The 16725-nt window shown below is 43.9% G+C and overlaps 1 protein-coding gene across 7 annotated transcripts in view; it reads right to left on the minus strand.

Moving 5' to 3' along the window:
- The window catches only part of LOC122542785 (CLK4-associating serine/arginine rich protein), a 63687-nt gene that overhangs the window by 28634 nt on the left and 18328 nt on the right, over window positions 1-16725 (minus strand). For all 7 annotated transcript variants that reach the window (XR_006309864.1, XM_043680828.1, XM_043680827.1 and 4 more), the window contains exons 9-13: window positions 15205-15301; window positions 13973-14051; window positions 13731-13804; window positions 12598-12639; window positions 7378-7596 (exon numbers count right to left, since the gene is read on the minus strand). Coding sequence is in view for 6 of the 7 variants with exons in the window: in XM_043680828.1 (XP_043536763.1) it covers window positions 7378-7596; window positions 12598-12639; window positions 13731-13804; window positions 13973-14051; window positions 15205-15301 (511 nt within the window). In the remaining variant the exon portion in view is untranslated. The remainder of the gene's footprint in view (window positions 1-7377; window positions 7597-12597; window positions 12640-13730; window positions 13805-13972; window positions 14052-15204; window positions 15302-16725) is intronic.

The following is a 16725-nucleotide window of genomic DNA, read 5'->3' on the forward strand; positions in this document are numbered from 1 at the left end:
GAACGCAAGCACCGAGACCAAACATGCCGCAACTTACTCATACTCAAACCCTCATGATTGTTGAGTCACAAATGCAAAAATGAGTGTGGCAGAGGTGAAATTCAAGGGTGCCTTACCCTGGGCTTGAAACTGCACTAACATAAAAAAAAATACAACTAAAGTTAGAAAACTATTATAAAGACAGAAAATGTTGGAAATACTCAGGCCTGACAGATCCCTGAAGTGAGGGAGATTAAAACAAAATTCATATTTCAAGTTGATGACCTATCATAACCAAGAAATTGAGCAATTTAAGCAATAAGTGAGCGGGAAAAATGACAAAATGGAATTCCTATGATAGAGATGTGATATCTGACTTGCATCCTAACAGCTTCCAGTTCCAATGATAGGTTACTGACCTGAGGCGTTAACTCTTTGGTCACTGCGTCTCCATAGACATGACCTGACCTGCTGAGTATTTCCAGCATTTTCTGTCTCGATTTCTCAATTTAAGGGTCAGCTTGGTTTAAGTAGCTCCGCTGAGCTAAGGAATTTTTGCCTCGTCCTGGGAAATCAGCACACAATCTAGGTAGACACACCATTGCAGTGTCAAATCGACTGTTATACTGAATGAGGGGGAAAGTTAAAATTGGGCTGTGATGGGGCAGAAGGATGTCAAAGAAATCTACCACTGCCAGAAAAGGACTATCAGGTTGTACAACACAATTGTTCTTTGGGATCTCACTGTGTGCAAAATAGCCCTCATTTGCCTGCACGACAATCACAGCACCTCAAATTAACCGCTGAGAAAAGTTGAGGTGCTTTGCAAGATGAGCGGCTTAACATGGCCAAGTCTTACTTTGTTAAAACAGCCACAGCCTCTCATTAATCCCTATCCAGAAAACCTTACTTCAAATAGAAGCACTGATATCATCAAAATTACTCTGGTATGGCTTGCCATCATGTCCACTTGCAGTTATATAGTGTCCTTAACATGGAAGGACACTCATGATGCTTAATGCCATCAATATGCAGCGTAAGTATCCATTTGCTATGTAGGAAGAAATGCAGTCCAAGCTCTGGTGAGTATTCTCCCTATCAATAGCATATACCACATAGGCAATAACATGGCTTAACACTGTGACAAAATATTGTATCCAGCCAAGTGCCATGACGGTTCCTGTCCTCAATATTTAAAAATAAAAGCTTTTTGTGACTCCATATCAAATACTGAGTCTATCTTTCTGTATTTCATCTCTTCCTGCTCTCTTGCCCATTGCGCTTTACCCAAAGAATTAAATAACTTCGGCAGTTAGCCCTCACCAAAAACGGTCACCACTGCACCTCTCCCCCTTGAAATATCCCACCATTGAGCCAGTGCAAAGATGTGCACACTGGATGCCCAGAGTGTTCAGGGATGTGCAGGCTAGGTGGATTAGCCATGGGAAATGCAGGCTTATGGGGATAAGGTAGAGGTTAGATCTGGATGGGATGCTCTTTGGAGGGTCAGCGCAGACTCGATGGCCTGCTTCCACACTGTAGGGATTCAATGATTCTTTCACCTCTTGCTCCCTACCCAACCTTCACTTCCTCAGGACATAAGGAAACCACTTTCACCAAAGTAACCCAACTGAAATTCTTTTCAATCTGGTTTGATTCAGCAGCAAATGAGCAGCTCGGCATGTTATTCCTCGCCTGTCTCCACAACACCATCCAATCCTGGTCTCTGTGGTTCACTTCATGTAAGTAATACAGCTCCAGTAAACTTGTTCCATATACCTACTTCTGCAGTCTCTGCTAACAGATGCTGTTCCTCATTAAAGCTTCTAGCGTTACCTCCAATGTAACAATCCTACATTCTACAGTTTGTGCTGCCCACCCAGGGCATTAAACCATCTGCAGGAGGAGGTGCGGTTCAGCCCCTCAAGCTTGTTTATAGTTGATCTGACCATGTTCTCAACTCCACTTTCCTGCCTCCCTCCCACCACCCTTACTCACTTGACCAACAAGTCTTGGCCTCAGCCGTGAGTACGTTTGATGACCTTTCCTCCATGCTCTGAGTGCAGAGGCCTTCACAGAACAATAACCCACAGAAAATAATTTCCCTAATCTCCCTCTTCAGACTCATTCTCAAACTGTACTCCCCTAGTTCTTGGTTCTGTGAAGAGGGGAAACATCACTCCCAGCATCTACCCTTGTTCAGACCCCTCAGGATCTTACATCTTCTTTCAGTCAACTAAACTCTAATGAGTACTGGCCCAAAACTGCTCAACTTTTCCTCATAAGAAAACCCCTTCATCCCATGAATCTGTCTGACACTGAACAATAAATTACTTCCTTCAGCTTAACACCAGCAAGACTGAACCTATGCTGTTAGAAGCTTGACCTCAGGCACTGCACTCCCCCACCAGGATTCATCGCAACACTGGAAAACGCAAGGACTCTGCTAAAGGCTTCAAGCTCAAATCTTACTTGTCTTCAAAGTAAAAACTTCACCAGAACTACAAACTAACAACCTACCTTTTCCAGACACATGCTGCAGTTTCCTCGGTGCCCATTATTGCCCTTTATAAATTAATGTTCCCTTTTTAAGTTTCTTTCCTTGTGTGTCAGGCCTGATGAATGCAAGATAAAAAGCTCTGACTTGCTGTCTCTTGGTAGCCACACTGCTCTTTTTAGAAAACCCCTTGCATTGTTAATCTCACATCTTTTATTCTGATTCGGTGTCAGAGTATTATACAACATTTTAAAAGTGAAGGAATAACAGCTGCTGGACGCTGAACTGAAACTTGAATTATTCCAGTGAATTGACCTGAGCAAAGACCCTCACAGTTCAGAACACAAGATCTTTTAGGACAGGGATTCCCAAGCTCTGTGCCAAGCACCCCACTGGGGTCAGAGTCACAGAGATGTACAGCACGGAAACAGACCCTTCGGTCCAACTCATCCATGCCAAGCAGATCATGAGAACAGACCTTGGGCTTGTGGATTCCCAAGCACCAATGGCTGCTATGAAGCTCAGACAGATTTCTGACAGCTTTACATTCTTGTATATAGCTATTTTATTACTAGATATGGCGAAAGGACTGCTGTCCAAAGCCCAGCTGCTGCTATTGCTACTTCTTAAAAACCTCGTGGATAGGGAGAACTGGTACTTTTTTTGGGAAAAATCATGCCTTTTCATCAACTGAGATAGTAGAAATGTCACTTAACTAGTAAATCAATGGTCATAATGTGCTGGGAGAGCAAGACTCAAATCCTACCACCATTACTCACAGAATCTAAATGTAATTAACAAATCTGCAATATCATCGATCGGTTTTATGGTAATCTAGTTCACTAATATCCTTTTACATAGACTACCACGCAGTACAGCACAGGTCATCCTCATCTGTATGGGACTGCCAATGATGATGATGATGACGACAACACTGGTATAGGCCCTTCAGCCTACCACGTCTGTGCTGACCATGATGCCAATCTAATCTAATGCCACCTCTCTATACATGGCCCATATCCATTCTCTGCCTGTTCATGTGTCTGTCTAAACGCCTCTTAAACATTGTTATCATATCTGCTTCTACCACCTCCCATGATAGCACGTTCCAGACACCCACCACCCTTTGTGTAAAAAAAAATTTCCTTTCACATCTTTAAGCTTCTCCCCTCTCACCCTATACATGTGTCCCCTTATATTTGACTTTTCAACCCCAGGACGATGACTACCAATGCTTCTCATAGTTTTATAAATTTTTAACAAGTCAGCCTCTATTGCTCTAGCAAAAACAATCCAAGTTTTTCAAACTCTCCTTGTAGCTAATACACTCCAATCCAGGCAACATCCTGATGAACCTCTTTTGCACCTTCTCCAAAGCCTCCATGTCCTTCCTATATCCTGGGGACCAGAACTGCACACAATATTCCAAATGTGGCCTAACTGAAGTCTTATACATCTGTGACACTACTTGCCAGATTTTATACTCAACATCCCAATCCATGAAGGTAAACATGTTGAATGTTTTCTTTACCACGTATTCACTTGAGTTGCCACTTTCAGGGAGCTATGGACTTGGATTCCAAGATCCCGGTGTATACCAATGCTCCTAAGGGTTCTACCATTAACTGTACACTTTCCTCTTGCATTTGAGCTCCCGAAATGCATCACTTCACACATGTCCAGATTAAACTCTACCAGCCACTTCTCCATCCAACTTTATAACTGATCTACAGAGGAATCTCGATTATCCAAAGGACACACGTGGAGAGTATTTTGTTTGGGTATTTGAATGCCAGATAATTGAATGCCGGATAACAGAGTCAGCCAAGCATCGGGACCTTGCGATCTTGTTTGGATAATCCAAAATTCGGTTAATTGAATGCTGGATAATCGAGGTCCCTCTGTGTATCCTGCTGTATTCTTTGATAACCGTCTCCACTATCCACAACCTGCTTCATCAAGCCACTTACATTTTCATCTGGGTTATTTATATTTTACAGGCAGACGTTCTAGCACTGACCCTTGCAGACCACCACTGGTCACATCCCTCCAGTCAGAAAAATACCTCTTCCCAACTACCTGCTGTCTCCTATGACCAAGCCAATTTTGTATCCAATTTGCCAACTTATTATGGAGCCTATGCAACTTAAATCATCGAGACCAGCCTAACAGGAGGGAACCTTGTCAAATGCTTTAGTAAAAGTCATGAAGACAACATACACTCCCTACCTTCATCATTCATCTTCATCATTTTCTCAAGAAGTTCAATCCAGTTTGAGAGGTAAGACCTCCCCACATGAGGCCATACTGACTATCTGTAATATATCCATTGAGTAAATCCTGTCCCTAAGAATCTTTCCCTATTACTGATGCAAGACTCACGAGCTTAACATTTCCTGGGTTATCCCTGTGGCCTTCTTTAACAAAAGAATAACATTGGCTATTTTCCAGTCTTCTGGGGCCTCACCTGTAGCTAAAGACGATACAAAGACCTCTGTCAAGGCCGCAGCGATCTCCTCCTTTACCACCTTCAGTATCTGGGGATAGATCCCATCAGGGCCTGAGGACTTATCTAGTTTAATATTTTTCAAGACATTCGATACCACCACCTTTTTAATATCAACGTGCGCCTGAATATCAACATAGCCCTCCCTAATCTTACCACTATCCAAGTCCTTTTCCACGGTGAATACCAATGTGAAACTCTCAGCATGGACTTCACCCACTTCTCTGGCTCCACACGAATTCTCTGTTATATCCTTGTGTGGACCTATCATTTCCCCTGTTATCTTCTTGCTCTTGAGGTGTATAAAATGCCTCGGGATTTTCCTTAATCCTATTTACCAAGAACATTTTGTGGCCCCTTCTCACCCTCCTAATATCTTGTGTAAGTTCTTTTCTGCTTTGTTTATATTTCTGAAGAACCCAGTTTGATTTCAGTTTCCTAACCCTTACATATACTTCCTTTTCCTTTTCAACCAAACTTTCAATATCCCTTGTCATCCAAGGTTCCCAAATCTTACCATCCTTATCTTTCATTTTCACAGGAACATGCTGGACCTGAACTCTGATCAACTGACCTTAAAAAAAACTCACAGGATTTAATCTCAAACAGCTGCCCCAATCTAATTTCTCCAGTTTCTGCCTAATACTGTTGTAATCAGTCTCCTCCTAATTTAGCACTTTCACCAGAGTCTTGTCTTTATCAGTCGAGAATTATGATCACTATTCCCAAAATGCTGCCCCAACTGAAGCATCAATCACCTGGCCAGGCTCATTCCACAATACCAGATCCAACAAAGAAAAGAACAAAGAACAAAGAAAATTTACAGCCCAGGAACAGGCCCTTCAGTCCTCCAACCCTGAGCCGATCCAAATCTACTGTCTAAACGTGTCACCCAATTCCTAAGCATCTGTATCCCTGTGCTCCCCACCTACTCATGGCATGGCCCCTTTCCTAGTTAGACTATGTCTTGTTTCAAGAAACCCTCCTGGATGCACCCATCAAATTCTGCCCTATCCAAGCCCCTGGCACCAAGGGAGTCCCAGTCAATACTGAGTAAGTAAAAATCACCCACGTTGATTTTTTATATCTTTCCCTCATCAAGTGGCTCTCTAAATGTTTTATTAAAATTATTCTGTGAACTTTGCTACATATGAGCGACAGTACACACTTTTCACTATTTTGTATTGAATGCATGTGACAATAAAGGATATTCACTCATTACATATCTGTTCATCTATTTCCCCACTGTCTATTGGAAGGCCTATAGGGAACAAAATCTGCTCTCTCGCCTAAATGAGACTACAGATTCTCAATTACCCTCAAACTTCTGCTCCCTGTCAGGACAGGACAACAAACTACTCCCCTGCTCAGTTGAACCTGATCTAACAGCGGAAGTCTGCACCCCCTGCCCACTTAATTCTTGCACGCCCTCAAATTTTCACTCCAGTATCTCACTGGAGAAAAGTTTGGGAAGCACCACTTCAGGGCCAAGCAGGTAAAATTAAGATTCAACAGCTTGTTTCTTACTCAGAGAGCAGTGTTATTCTGCCCACACCAATGAATCTCTGTGCAGAGGTACGCTACAACACGGGGGGGGGGGGAGCGGGGGTGAAAATTATATACCTTGCTCATTTCTAGAGTACAGCATCTTTGGAAATCTTTGGAAACCATCACTGTACTGAATAATTTTTCCAGTTAGGTCCTGTCACTTCCCCTGCATAAGCTTATAATTCCCATGGTGGAACTCTTGTAATGCAGTGGTAATGTCCCTGCCTCTGAACCAGGCGGCTTGGGCTGATATCCCACCTGTTCCAGAGGTATGTCATAACATCTCTGAACAGATCGATTAGAAAATATCTAGGATTGATCGAGCAAAAGAGGCAAGTCATTCTAAACCTTCTGACCCACGCTCATGTTGGTAAGAAGTTTACTGCAATAAACAGGGCTAGTGGGACAGAGACAGGGGCAGGACTCAGACTGTGTCAGGGTTTAGGTCCACAAAAAGCCTAAACCTCAAGCTTGGGTGCCCTGCTCTTTCAAGCCAAAGCCCTGTATATCACTCAGACCTATCAGACTGTCCCTCAGACATACAGAGCCACGCTCATTTGCGACACTGGACTCCCAGACTACCTCTCAATGATCCAGGGGGCTATTAAAATTCAGGTTTAATGTCAGTTCCCTGCTTTCTGATTGATTTCTGCTTCTGCATGACCTGTCTCCAACAATAGCAACGTGCTCTCTACTGCACAAGCCCCTGGCTGCTCTCAGAATTAAACTAAATACCAGATGGTGAAAACACGAAAACTCCCCTCTTTTGGACGTTCCAACCTTTCACCCTAGAAGCACAAGCAGCGTCTTTGGGAACGGTAAAGGAATGATTTTGAAAATTACCGACCGGGAAGAGCTGGTATGACCTGTGCCAGAGCTTTGCAGCGAGTTGGACGTCCGGTGCCTGCTCAACGGGGTCTTGGCTGTGGCCACTCCCGCCTGTGCAGCTGATCCACCCTCGTCTTCACTGCCCCCGAAACTCGTAATGTAAGTGATCTTCTCCTCGTGGGCCGGAGAGTTCGAACGTGACCGCGATCTCGTCCCGGAGCTGGATTCAGACTGCGATCTGAAAGATCCACAAACAGTCCTGCATGTTACATTTGAGATTCGGGCAGCAAAGTGACTGAAGAACCACCCATCAAACAAAACACAATAATGGTTAAAAAGGCAGAGTAAAGCTTCCTCCCTGAGTCGTCAATAACTCCCAGCACAGCCCTGTTTACTGAGTAAAGTGCCTTTTGGCCTGTCCAAATTCTAACATTAGCATCCCTGACCACACGCTTTGTGAGAGTTTCCTCCAGATTTATGGGCAGTTTTATGCTATGCAAGCATGACCACAAGGAAGTATAACTTATCAGACTGAAAAGACTAACTGAAGCAAGATTTAAAAAAATAATAAAACAGATATGGTGTAGTGTAACATCATGAGACTAGTAACCCAAAGGCTCAAACACTCTGGGGAGGTGGGTTAAAACTCTGTGGACTTTAAACTGAATTAGTGAACAAAACAATCTGGAATTGAAAGCTAGCCTTACTGACAGTGACCTTCGATGGTGGTGAAAACCTGTCTTGTTCATTAATGTCCTCCTTGGGAAGGAAGTTTGCCGACATTATCTGTGATTACATACGATTCCAGACTGGCAAAGTGGATGACTCTTATCCACCTTCTGAAATTGTCAAGTAAGCCACTCAGTTCAAAGGCAGTTCGGGATTGTCAATATATGCAGGCCTTGCCAGTGTGCTAATGTACCACAATAAAGTAAAGAAAGTTGCCTTCACACAAGTACAATTCAGAATAAAGTAAACCGGAACCAGCAAGACAATAAGAGCATATCCATACAGGCTGCTGTATTACTGCTTAGTGTCATACTTGCAACACGCGCAATGTTTTGTCACCAACAGTTTACAAGATAAATCATGCTGTGCGCATTCCTGTACAAACTGGAAGTATTGTAACTGAATCATTTGAGCCATTAAGATTGTACAACAAACTTTTGGAAGGTTTTGGAAGGTAAACCACTGAAAGGCTTAGCTTGTTCGATATGATAACTTGCTATCGCCTGTTCCTCGGGTTCAAAAGGGTGAGGTCAACTTGGAGAGATGGGAGGCAGCCACCAAGAATACTACAGTCTATTTGATGGGGCCAGCTGGAACAAATGGGCACAATCTGAAAAGATTGGTACAATCAATGACTCTTAAAATAAAAGGTAGCTCGTTCAGAAAAATCAAGAGATATTTTTTCCCTTGAGAAAAGGGGAGTGGGAATCTGGAACACTCTTCCTCAAAAGGTCTGCAGGTCAATCTAGATTTCGAGATAGATAGGTGGTTGTTCAAAAAGGTGACACAGGGACAAATGAAGCAAAGGATGGTGTATGAATCTAAGAGAATAATGGAACAGGCTCAAGGGTCTGGATGGTTTGCTCCTGTTCTTACCCCTCACAGATTGGGACGTACCAATTTCATTTGTTAGTAGCATTGGTTTTGTGTTACAGTTCAGAGTCTGAGTTGCTGTGACAACATGCACTTTTTAAATGTGCCTGTAGTCTGTAGTTTGGCCAGTGGTGGCTTCTCAAAGTGACAGCTGTGATCCCTAGTGGAATTGCAAATGGAAATCTGAGAGTTGGGAGCTTTCGGGCAACAATGGCTGCCATGGAGCACTGATGGACCTGCAAGGTCACCTTAAATCCTCACAGATTAACATTAGCACTAATTAAAAGGCGGCTAGAACATAACAGCTTCTAAGACTGGATATGGTTCTTGTCAGCATTTGGAATATTGAGAGAAGTTTTGGGCCCAGTATCTAAGGAATGATGTGCTAGAGTTAGAAGGGGTCCAGAGGAGGTTTACAAGAATGATCCTGGGGATAAAGGGCTTGTCATAGGAGGACTGGTTGAGGATCTGGGTCTGTACTCGATGGGAGTTCAGAAGAATGAGGGAGGATCTGACTGAAATGTACAGAATGCTGAGAGGCCTGGATACAGTGGACATGCAGACGTTTCCAAGAGTAGGAGAGACTAGGACGCGAGGACACAGAAGGGAGATGAGGAGAAATTTCTTCAGCCACAGGGTGCTGAATCTGTGGAACTCATTACTGCAGAAGGCTGTGGAGGACAAATCATTGACTATCTTTAAGATCATCAGAAATAGGCCCTTGACTGGTAAAGGAATCAAAGGTTGTGGGTAGGAGGGAGGAGAATGGGGTTGAGAAACATATCAGCCATGATCGAAGGGTGGAACAGATGCAATGTGCTGAATGCCCTAATTCTGTTCTAATATTTTATGGTTTTAATTTTTTTTATTGGTGGCTTAAATAGCCAATATTTGAAACCTTCCTATCAAAATGGTCCAGTGAAAAGGGAGTTGCTTTTTAATTAAATAGCTGATTGTTTAAATGGGCCGGCCCCTTTCTCGGCTCTGCCTCGCCCTCGCCTGCACCCCACCACCTCTCAGCCCTGCCTCGAAACCTTTCCTAATCATGTACCTGTCCAATGTCTTTTAAATGTTGTAATTCTAACAGCATCTGCTACTTTCTCGGGCAGCTCATTCCATATCTGCACACCCTCTGTGAGAATGAGTTGCCCCTTAGGTCCCTTTTAAATCTTTCCCCTCTGACGTTAAACCGATGCCCTTATTTTGGACTCCCCAACACTGGGACAAAATACCTCGGCTAATTATTCCATCCATGCCCCTCAAGCTTTTATAAATCTCTAAGGTCACCCCTCAGTCTCTGAAGCTCCAGGGAAAATAGCTCTGGCCTCTCCATATTACTCAAACCCTCCAGTCCAGACAACACCCTTGTAAATATTTTCTGTGCTATTTCTAGTTTAACAACATCCTTCCTATCGCGAAGCGACCAGACTGTATGCATATTCCAAAAGTGGCCTCACCAATATCTTGTACTGCTGCAACACGAACCCTGCTCTCCACCCACCCTATACTCTCTGTTCTGTGTGCTCCCAACCCAATCTCTTGGCTCAGGGTCCAGAGCTCGGACATCTTCCAACCTTCAGAATGTGGTCACAGGGGAAAACATGTTTGGGGAGCACTGTGGTAGAGGCATTAATGCTTTTTTCACCACATGAATCTCCAGGAATCTCAACCGCTCTTACCGCCGACCTTCAGTGTGTGTTGGAAGGGTGTGGAGATTGATACTCAACCTGTTCAGGCGAGTTACAAACTCATCTTTGTTGGTTATCAGGTCCCAGGAGCTTCTGATTCAGAAGGAAAGAGTACGACCCACTGTGCCACAAGACCCCCATATCTAATAGCACTCACTCATTTAAGAGTTTGCTTTGACAATTCTGCTTCCCAAACCAGTTAATAGCCCAGATACCAACATTCCACTCCTCCTCTGCCACCCCACCCTAAAACAATATGGCAACAGTGTGGGACTACCATGCTGGAGCACGTCTGCTCTGTCCACTTTTTTTTAATCATTTATTTTATACCAAATACTTAAATAGCTTAGGGTGTAAGTTTGCTCGTTGAGCCATAGGTTTGATATCCAGACATTTCATTACCTGGCTAGGTAACATCATCAGTGACAACCTCCAAGTGAAGCGAAGCTGTTGTCTTCAGCTTTCTATTTATATCTTTCTCCTGGATGGGGTCCCTGGGGTTTGTGGTGATGTCATTTCCTGTTCGTTTTTTGAGGGGTTGATAGATGGCAGCAAGATCTGTGTGTTTGTTTATGGTGTTGTGGTTGGAGTGCCAGGCCTCTAGAAATTCTCTGGCACGTACTATCCCAGGATAGATGTGTTGTCCCAGTCGAAATGGTGGTTTTTTTCATCCGTATGTAGGGATACGAGGGAGAGAGGGTCGTGTCTTTTTGTGTCTTACAGTGCGCAGATTCCTCAAGAACAAACCACGACAAGCAAACCAAACACAGCCAGAAACCCTAACCACCTTACCATACATCAAAGAAGTTTCAGAAATGACAGCCAGACTACTAAGACCCCTTGGAATCCTAGTAGCACACAAACCCACCAACACTCAAACAAAAACTAACAAACTTAAAAGACCCAGTACAACCCATGGACAAAACCAACGTCATCTACAAAATTCCATGCAAGGACTGCGACAAACACTACGTAGGACAAACAGGAAGAAAGTTAGCCACCAGGATACATGATTACCAGCTCGCCACAAAAAGACACGACACTCTCTCCCTCGTATCCCTACACACGGATGAAAAAAACTACCATTTCGACTGGGACAACACATCTATCCTGGGACAGGCTAACAAAGACATGCCAGAGAATTCCTAGAGGCCTGGCACTCCAACCACAATGTCATAAACAAACACATAGATCTAGATACCATCTATCAACCCCTCAAAAAAAATGAACAGGAAATGACATCACCACAAACCCCAGGAACCCCATCCAGGAGAAAGATATAAATAGAAAGCAGGAGACAACAGATTCGCTTCACTTGGAGGTCGCCACTGATGATGTTACCTAGCCAGGTAATGAAATGTCTGGATATCAAACCTACAGCTCAGCGAGCAAACCTTCACAAACCTTGCACTTAAATAGCTGTACCGAGGTATCTTGTACCTAAGGTGATGCCATAAGTGGCAACACTGCAAACGTTTCAACTCACTCATTCAATTCAAAACACTACTCACCTCAGTGACAGCAGGAAGGGTACTCAAACTGGCTTTCACTCATAATTAACAGCAGGAATAATAAATCCCATCACCCAGTCCGGAACACCAGCTAGTAAATGTCTGCTAGAATCTATCAGATGGAGGACAGGATAGAAGTACAGCCCTGAATCCTCCGTTCACTGTCTGCTAAAACATTTGTCCAGTCTCACAGTTGACACGCCAGAAGCGCCGGAGCTTGTGGAACTGGACAAGCAGGAGGGAAGTAAATAGATGCAAAAAAATAGGAAGGAGAGGATTTCAAAAATATTTTTTTCCCTGAAACTACAAGGTCTCTTTCCCCAAAAACATTTCTGCAAATTATTTACAAATCAAATTGTATTATTTCCTCAGGAGTTGATTGATCTACTAGTTAGCATTCTCTTCTCTGTACTTCAGTTGGATTAGTTATAAATTTACCTTTTGTACGGATCATATGTTGGGCTGTCTCTCCTCGCATAACTGAAAAGGAAAGTAAACAACGTCAAACACCATCTCTTACTTGCATCTGCTCACGCTGCCTTGTCCCTTAAGTGATGCTCACTGCCAGTGAGATGGGTTTGCCTGACATAGCAACAATACATTTCATTGAATGACGAGACAGTTTCAATCCTTTACTCCTCCAGAGCCTTAATCACTCCCCTCTACTGTGGGCCAATGGCTGCTACCCTTTGACTATGGAGTATCCCTAAGCTTTTGCTGCTCAGTCAACAAACCTCATGCCTCTGAATGCAGCTTGTGGGTTCGTGTCCCACACACCAGAGACTTGAGCACAAAACCCAGGCCGACACTCCCAGTACTGAGGGAACATGGTACAGCAGGGAGGTGTCATCAGTCAGTGGAGATGTCAAACCCAATGTCTCATCTGTTCTCTCAGGTGGATGCAGAAGATTCTGTTGTAATTCTTTAGAACAACAACTGAGCTTTCCCCTGGATAATTGTTACCTCTCACTTATTTCTCAGATTGCTATCACCAAGCTGGTTGTGGAAACTTACTGTGCAAAAAAAAAGAATTTTTTTTATATGACAATGGTGACATAATTTGAAAAGCACTCCATCAGCTGCAAAGTGCATTGGGATAGCTGTGGTTGTGAAAGATTTAGTGCAGAGCTCATCCACACAGCAGCACAGCCTCCAATTTGAATTTTGGGACATGCTGATCTCAGCTGGGATGGCAAACTGCCCTCAGTCACCCTCGGTGGAGCACAGACATACTGATGTTAGGCAAGTACAGTTGTCTTTAGTTGTGATGCTCTCTGCAGTTGAATACTCTGGACACTTATTATCCCATACACACACGAAGGATGGACACATGGGTGAGGTATCAGAAAATGACTAAGTGGAACTGAGCACTAACCATCAGTATGCTTTGGATAGAATTGACGGGGCAAATCTAAAGGCCATTTTTAAAAACCATGGCACGTATCTTCGCCCATGTCAGTGTGACACTGACAGATAGGCCACGTAGAGTAAAAATGGTAGAACATAAAAGGGTGGGATAGAAGGGAGGCGGCTTTTCAGTGATTGGAGACATTGGGGAGAATGGTCTGTACCTGGGTGGGCTGATTTTCCTCCCCTTCAAACGCTTTTCTCTGAATTCTCTCCTTTGCCGTCGTGACCTTCGCCCCTACAAATGGAAAACATGGCAAAATAATTGCATGGCTTGCCTGTGCCAAACACTGGCACCATCAGTAATGTGCGTGCTCCCACCATTGGCACGTGGATTTAGATTTAGATTTCTTACAGTGTGGAAACAGACCCTTCGGCCCAACAAGAGAACAATGAAAATCCTTACTGAGTACATCGCCTTCTCCTCCTCCAAGGCCTTGGCGTGTTTAATTGCTTCCACCTCCTCTTTGTCCTTTCGTAACATCCTTCAGAGAGAAATAAGAATCCTACTGTAAACATTGGACGACACGCACCTTCCACTACACTGTGCCAGGTGGTGAAGAGACAGATGTGGCGTTCCCCCCCCCCCCCACCACAAAAGCCTCCACTGTGTATTACTGTCTGACTTTGCGGAAGGAGATAAGAAATGGAGGAACACTTCTTGTACAATGAGATATTCTCTCCACTCCCCCCCTCCAGCCGATCATCCTTCAATTAACATTTGTCCCCAAAAACAAGTCTACACTAGGAAGTGGCTGTATAAATGCAGTTCCTTAACACAAGCCCAAAGTACAAAACCCTATCCCTACTAATTTAGCACTCATTAGCTTGAGTCAGGAATTTTTCTGCTGAAGGGGTCTTCCATTTAAGACAGTGATGAAGACCGATTTCTGCTCTCTGGGGTTGGATTCTATCCCCACATTGAATATACTCAAGGATGAGTCAGACAGATTTTTATTCAACAACGGAATGGAGGGCTGTGGGTGACAGATGGGAAAAATTAATTTGAAGCCACAAGAGACCAGAAGGTAAGTTAGCTGGATGGCTGGTTTGAGATGTAGAGGCTGGTTCAATTCCCTGCACTGGCTGAGATCACCTGAGGGGCAGTGAACCTCAAGTTAGAATCATGATAAGTCATCTCTTCAGATTAGATTAGATTCCCTACAGTGTGGAAACAGGCCCTTCGGCCCAACTAGTCCACACCGACCCTCCGAAGAGTAACCCACCCAGACCCAATTCCCTCTGACTAAATTAGCTAACACTGTGGGGCAATTTAGCATGGCCAATTCACCTGATCTGCACATCTTTGGAGGAAACCGGAGCACCCGAAGGAAACCCACACAGACACAGGGAGAATGTACAAACTCCACACAGACAGTCACCTGAGGCTGGAATCGAACCTGGTGCTGTGAGGCAGCAGTGCAAACCACTGAGCCACTGCGCCGCCCCTTTCTAACGAGGGGGCAGCCAATGGTCCTCTGGGCCGGTGACGACTTTCACTTGCACTTTTCAGCCCAGTCTTATAGTCTTAACGAGTGGCAATTTAGCCCGAGGGGCCAAATGGCCTTCTCTTTCTCATGATTGTCAGGAGATGGGGATACCTCTGCCAGATGAAGGACAGACAAGTTACAACCTCACCTGACAAAGTCACCTTCAGACATCCCGTACGTGGTAGCGAGTTTGTTCAGCTCCAAAGTTTGTTCAGAGTTTAATTCATCAACATCCACTTCAACATCTTAAGGGTAGGAAGTAAATATTCAGAAAACTTTACACAAGAACGATTGAGACTAGCAGAAGAAATAAACCCTTAACCATGTACTGGCCTTCAAAGGTAAAGAGGGACAACCTGCACATTCAGCAACAAACTGGAGGCGCTCTCTCTTCCAGACTTAATCATTTGTAAAACAAAAATAACAGCTATGCTGCAAGAAGTCTGTACAAGCGAGAATACAGTCACCTCCAAGATGTGTGCACAGTCTATTGCTCCAACTATTTCCTGTGATGGATTTGTAAGATGCTTTCTTTAACAGAAAAGGAAACAATATTTTTTTAAAAATGCGCTCATGGGATGGAGCATCAATGGCAAGGCCAGCATTTGTTATCCATCCCCAATTGCCTTTGGGAGCAGTTAAGAGTTCTCTACTCTCCGTCACAGATTATATTTAAAACAGAGTACAATTAGTGAGAAATCCAGCTCATTTCTCATCCTCTACTTGTTTCTTGCTTTATTCCTTCACAGGATGGGAGTGTGTTGCTGGTATTTGTCAGCCTTCCCCAAATTACCTTGAACCAAGTGGCTTTCTAGGATCATTTCAGACAGCAGTGAAGACTCAGCTACATTGTTATGATCTGGAGTCATATGATGGCCAAACCAGATAAGGACAGCAGACCCCCTTCCCTAAAGGAAAGTTGATGATTGTTTCCTGGTCACCATTATTTTTCTCAACTTTTAATATCTTTGTTGGTGGGATTTGAACCTATATCCCCAAAGCATTAGCCTAGGTCTCTGGATAACTAGTCCAACATTACCACCACATCACCATCTCCACCTCTTCTAGTAATTCACCTCACGCCATACATTGGTATTCTGAGTTCACCAGATGGTTTTAGCTTCATTATGTTACTGGTTAGGTAACCAGAGACATTTATGACGGAGTGAAGAATTTATTGCCACCATGCAAATTAAATTAAACATGTCAGCTTAATTCAGTTAAAAAGAACCATAAAGTGACAGGTTAGAGCTTGACTCTCAAGACAGAAACATACAGCATGACACTTCAGTGGAGTGCTGCACTGTCAGACAGGCAACTTTCAGACGAAAAGTCAAACCTGACATTAAAAGGTAATAATCTTTGAGGAGAAAATGAGGACTGATGATGCTGGAGATCAGAGCTGAAAATGTGTTGCTGGAAAAGCACAGCAGGTCAGGCAGCATCCAAGGAACAGGAGAATCGACGTTTCGGGCAATAGCCCTTCTTCAGGAATGAGGAAAGTGTGTCCAGCAGGCTAAGATAAAAGATAGGGAGGAGGGACTTGGGGGAGGGGCGTTGGAAATGCGATAGGTGGAAGGAGGTCAAGATGAAAGTGATAGGCTGGAGTGGGGTGGGGGCGGAGAGGTCAGGAAGAAGATTGCAGGTTAGGAAGGCAGTGCTGAGTTCG

Source organism: Chiloscyllium plagiosum, chromosome 41 (assembly GCF_004010195.1).
Source record: "Chiloscyllium plagiosum isolate BGI_BamShark_2017 chromosome 41, ASM401019v2, whole genome shotgun sequence".
In the NCBI taxonomy this organism is placed as follows: domain Eukaryota; kingdom Metazoa; phylum Chordata; class Chondrichthyes; order Orectolobiformes; family Hemiscylliidae; genus Chiloscyllium; species Chiloscyllium plagiosum.